Genomic DNA, 4,755 nt, shown 5'->3' with positions numbered 1-4,755 from the left:
CTGCGTCAAAGCCCCACCTTCTCTACGCGTCGGCGACGCAACGCTCGCATAAACAAAAGCCTTGATTGGTCAGTTGGGTGGTTACGAAGCACGCGTCGCGTATTAACAGCGTTTGTCTAGTAGCGTCGCGTTCAGGGATATGGGATGTGAAAGTAACTTCGTTTCTATAGTTTTGGTTTAACTGACACTATTTAACATCATAGAACTGTGCGCCGACCGAAATGTAAATAATAACTTCCTTCCAAAACATCACGCGAAGACAGACAGCTGAATACTGTTTGCCTATGATTTGAAAGGGACTTTAGTCTTTGTACAGAAGACCTGGAAACAAATACAAAATACATAAGAGAAACACAAATCAAATTCATGCCAATTAGTCCGCCTGTCTCCTTGTTGGCTTTATTGATGGTGGACTTTGTGTTGCTTACGATTATAAAAAAAAAAAAAAGTGTTTTTGATGCCATCTGCTGGACACTTTCTAAACTAATATCTAATCAGATCAACAGAGATATTAACATTAAAAAGAGAAATAGCATAATTATTTTCACTAACAATTTTTTGTACAACAACGTCAGTACATTAGAATGATCATGACTGTGTGTTAACATACACTTGATTGTCGAAATCTCGATTATTGCATGGCCTTGGAAAATTATATATGGTGGCCAGAAACAGAGTAAACTTTGTGTTGACAAGTCCTGTTGCAATACTAAAACATATCTAAACATTGCATAGATTATAACGGTGCAAAGAACCCAATAAGAAAATAAAGTAGTACACTTGAAAATCAGATCTAAATATGAATAGCATAAAGTTATATCTCTTAAAATAATATTGTACAGAGGCATCATAAAAAATGTTTATTGACAAAATAATACAAATTGAGTTTTTCATTGGATGTGCAACATGAATTAAGAAAAGCAATGCAAAGTAGTATTGCAAGTATTAATCGCTAACCATCAGTTAGACTTAAAACTACTGTTTTCAGCTTATCAGGAGCAATTTCAAAATACAGTACATAAACTCAATTTTCAGTAAATCCATTGATCTGCTATAGTGCAAATATGGTGTACACATTTCAGGATTAATTTTAAGAAAACCCACATTAGTTACTCTCATTTATCTTACATTTACATGGAGACAGGTTCTCATATTTGACCAGACAAAGCAATGTTATTTCTGTGAGAGAGGCTTTAAATTATCCTTTCAGTCTCTTTTTTGGGGGGTTTGAGGTGCTGGGGCTCCTTCAATAGGGGCAGAGATAGGCACGCTCCGTGGTTCTCCTGAATGCAAGCACTCGTTCACCCGCAGCTGACAGCCGTCCTTCAGCATGTAGATGGCAATTCTGGCAATGTTGCGGGAGTCATCTAGACCACAGTGGGGACGTCCGTCATACTGCATTCCAAGATTCTCCAGCATGCAGATTAGTTTCGTCTGAGTTCGAGGAACCTGTGAGAAACAAGATGGGACACATGAAAACATCAGTATTTGTTCAAACTTAATACTCCTAAGCCAACTTTTTACCGGATCAGATACTCATCTTTAAAGTAGCCCAAGACATTTTTGTACAATTTAGATATCAAGATCCTTTTTTTCTTTTAGATTTTCTTTCTTTCATAAGGAATCATAAGAAAATTGAACAAGAAAACAAACCTTATAAAAGTTTCCATAAGACTTTCTGATATTGATCCATTTTCTGGCGAACTGTGGGTATCTGATGCAACTCAGTTTACACTGGGTATGAAGAAATTTCCCCATGTCCCATGACCTACACAAACAAGAGAGTGAGCTGTACATTGTATTGAATTTCATTAGCCATGCTTAAAGTGTCTGGTTAATCCTTACCCATCTGTCAAAAATGTATATTTGTACTTTGTGCCGAGTTCTTTTTCCTGTAGCCAAGAAACTGCTCGCTTCAGAACCTGATGGAATGTTTCTGCCTCATCCACCATTTTCTAAAAATAAATAAATAAAATTTAAGAATTAAAAATTGCTTGAGCAATTGCTTTCCATTTAATTTTAGACTAAAAACTTAGATACACTACCATTCAAAGGTTTGGGGTCAGTAATATATATATATATTAGAAGGCTCTGTATGCATTTATTTGATTGAAATTAGGGATGCAACGATACAATTCTTTTAGAATTGAGCCGATAACGAAAAATTTGGAGTATCTGCCGATACCGATCCAATACCATTTTTTTTTTATCAATGCAGAATTTCTATAATTCTCGTGTTGACATGATCATCTATCTTTTGTGTGTTAAACACAATCTACTACATAAAGACAACTTAATTTTAATGAAAAATAGCAAATGAAAATATATATAATTATTATCTATGACAAAAATACAATTCAGCAGAAAAAGATACTCTAGAAAAATCCCGGGTCCATAATCATTTTATAAAATCTAGTGAAATATTTTATTAACAAATGTTAAATATTGCTCTGTATTGTTCTAAAATACATTCATGAAAAAAATAAGTATACACATTTATACAGAAATCTAAAAGACTTCTTTTATACATCTTAAATTGTTATTTAATTCGATATGCAGTTCATAAATCTAACCTGTGTGATTCCAGTAAGTTTAACACAAAACTCCGAGAGCTGTGGGTTCACCACTGGCTTCACATACTGCTGAAATGAGTCTACCTGTGATGACAGGAATGAAATTACAAACAAAATAAAAATTAAAAAAAATTAATGAAAAAAAAAGTGTAAGATGTAAGTGTTAAGATCAGTTCATGGGCTTAACACTGTGGCTTTGCTCAAATCTATAATGATTCATTTTGGCACAAATTAAAATCTTTCTTTTCCACAACTAGCAGATCAATGCTTAAACAGTTAACTCTAAATGTTTGCCTGGCCAGAATCAAGCACACATGTTCCAGACTGTTCCCTCACCAACTCACAATCTCCAAGGTGTGCATGTCGATCAGCACCATGGGAAACTCAATGATTTCATGCAGGTAGTCAGGTGGGTTATTCTCTTCACACGTTGCTTCAAAATCCACCACACAGATGTAGTCAAAATATGTATCAGTGCTCCCATTTGCAGCAGCTGAATGCATCAGTTTTTGCTTTTTGTAGTAACTTTTTAAGCGCTTCCTCAGGACATCCTTAACTCCCCTGAAAAGAGACAAACTGTATGTGTGAATCTGGAGTAACTGGCAGGTAAGACGAATGTAAATAAATAAATACAATTAAAGCTCTCAGTACCGCGTGTCAAGCTTCAGCTCAGCACATTTTGCACGCAGCTCATCTTTATTCATTCGGTTGATGGTGCCATTTTCCACTGCGATCTCTTTATACACCGGATCACTGAAATCTCCTTGTTTTGGGGATGAAGGCTTCTGATTCTCATTTTTTTCACATGAAGTCTTAATGTAAAACAGGGAAATAAAACATTGTTTAGAGTTAGTGTTGTTTCATCCTTATGCGTTTATGCATTTGTTTCAGATTTGAATCACTTGCTCACCAATGGATCTTATGCAGTGAATTAGTACCATCAGAATGAAAGTTCAAACATTTGATACAAACTTCACAATAATCCACACAACTCCAGTCCATCAATTAATGCCTTGTGAAGTAATATGCTTCAAGTTTCTAGTGAACAAATTCATCATTTTTCCAGTGGGGAAAAAAAAAGTTATCTCTTCTGAATCAGGAGAGAAATATACTGTAAACTGATCAAGCACCGTTTACAACTGAAAATATTCCAAGAATAGAGCTAAACAAATATCAGTGGGCTTTTTCACTGGAAGAAGCAATACAATGGACTGTGAAGCGATGATATGAAGTCAAAAAACATCTTAATGATGGATTTGTTTACATCAAACAACAGCTTTTCACTTCACAAGACATTAAATAATGGACTTGACCTGTGTGGATTAGTACTTAAATTGCAGTTTGAACTCTTATTCTGATGGCACCCATTCACTGCAGAGGATTCACTGGTGAGCAACAAGAAACAAACTTGTTTATATTTTGAATATTTAGAGGGTTAAAAATGTAAGAATTTATATTTGAGATGAATCAAATAATAGTAAATAATACATATTTCTACTAAATATGAGTCAAAACAACACCTAACATAAGACAACACACTGCGAAGTATTACAGCAATCATACATGGGAGAAATTTTATATGACTCAGCTTGGTAAAATTACAACATGGTCACTGGTTGATAACGAGACTTTTAACTAATTTACCATAATAAGTAACGTTATTTGACCTGTAATATAAATGATGGTGATTGAAACTCTCACAACACGTGAAACACTAGGAACTCATTATTTAGCTAGAGCTAACTGTATAACATTAATCTAGCAATGTTACTGACCGTGTGCTAAAACACTCACATTAGCGCAGCATTCCTCCTCTTCATCTTTCTCAGACGTCGAAGTCTTATTCACAGACTGACCGGTCTTCTTCTGGGACTCCATCTGTTTTGATTATTTAGTTAATTTCATAAACACTCACGTGAACGTTATATCTGGTTTGGCGCGTTCACGCTCGGTGTCTCTTATTTAATCCGCTCCGGGCGAATTATTACAATCCTAATGATTGTCTATATTTCTCAAGTTTCTTTTTTGTACATTGTATTATAATTATCCCCTATTTTTCAAAGAAGTATACTTCTGGTTAGCTGCTGTTATTTAAACGTGATCCAAATAACAAACGCGGTCTCTGACGCTTCAACGTACACAGGAAGTTGTCATTGAAAGGTCGAACAATTGTATAATAAAA

General features: G+C 35.0%; 2 protein-coding genes across 4 annotated transcripts in view; both read right to left on the bottom strand.

Moving 5' to 3' along the window:
• The window catches only part of LOC113038752 (mitotic-spindle organizing protein 2), a 1,160,083-nt gene that overhangs the window by 1,054,444 nt on the left and 100,884 nt on the right, over positions 1–4,755 (bottom strand). The gene's annotated exons all lie outside the window — the stretch shown is intronic.
• Positions 846–4,714, bottom strand: LOC113038743 (3'-5' exoribonuclease 1-like). Of its 2 annotated transcripts, none has more exons than XM_026196377.1 (7): positions 4,368–4,714; positions 3,225–3,385; positions 2,918–3,134; positions 2,574–2,657; positions 1,846–1,955; positions 1,654–1,768; positions 846–1,449 (listed from the first exon to the last, which is right to left on the bottom strand). In XM_026196377.1, exons 1-7 carry the CDS (start codon positions 4,449–4,451, stop codon positions 1,207–1,209), a joined length of 1,014 nt encoding a protein of 337 aa, XP_026052162.1. In that variant the 5' UTR covers positions 4,452–4,714; the 3' UTR covers positions 846–1,206. The 2 variants fall into 2 exon arrangements, with proteins under 2 accessions (XP_026052162.1, XP_026052163.1); XM_026196378.1 differs by having other exon boundaries at positions 4,349–4,713.

Source organism: Carassius auratus, chromosome 21, assembly GCF_003368295.1.
Source record: "Carassius auratus strain Wakin chromosome 21, ASM336829v1, whole genome shotgun sequence".
NCBI classification, from domain to species: Eukaryota; Metazoa; Chordata; class Actinopteri; order Cypriniformes; family Cyprinidae; genus Carassius; species Carassius auratus.
The sequence above is the reverse complement of the archived record's forward strand: the minus strand, read 5'-3'. Positions and strand labels throughout refer to the sequence as shown.

What these genes read in the sequence shown, in the direction of transcription:
- LOC113038743 (XM_026196377.1), bottom strand. Translation starts at nt 4,451, where the DNA reads ATGGAGTCCCAGAAGAAGACCGGTCAGTCTGTGAATAAGACTTCGACG. An exon ending in AGGAGGAATGCTGCGCTAAT is followed by an intron (nt 3,386 to 4,367) that starts GTGAGTGTTTTA and finishes TTTTACATTAAG; the next exon opens with ACTTCATGTGAAAAAAATGA. An exon ending in CTTATGGAAACTTTTATAAG is followed by an intron (nt 1,450 to 1,653) that starts GTTTGTTTTCTT and finishes TGTTTCTCACAG; the next exon opens with GTTCCTCGAACTCAGACGAA.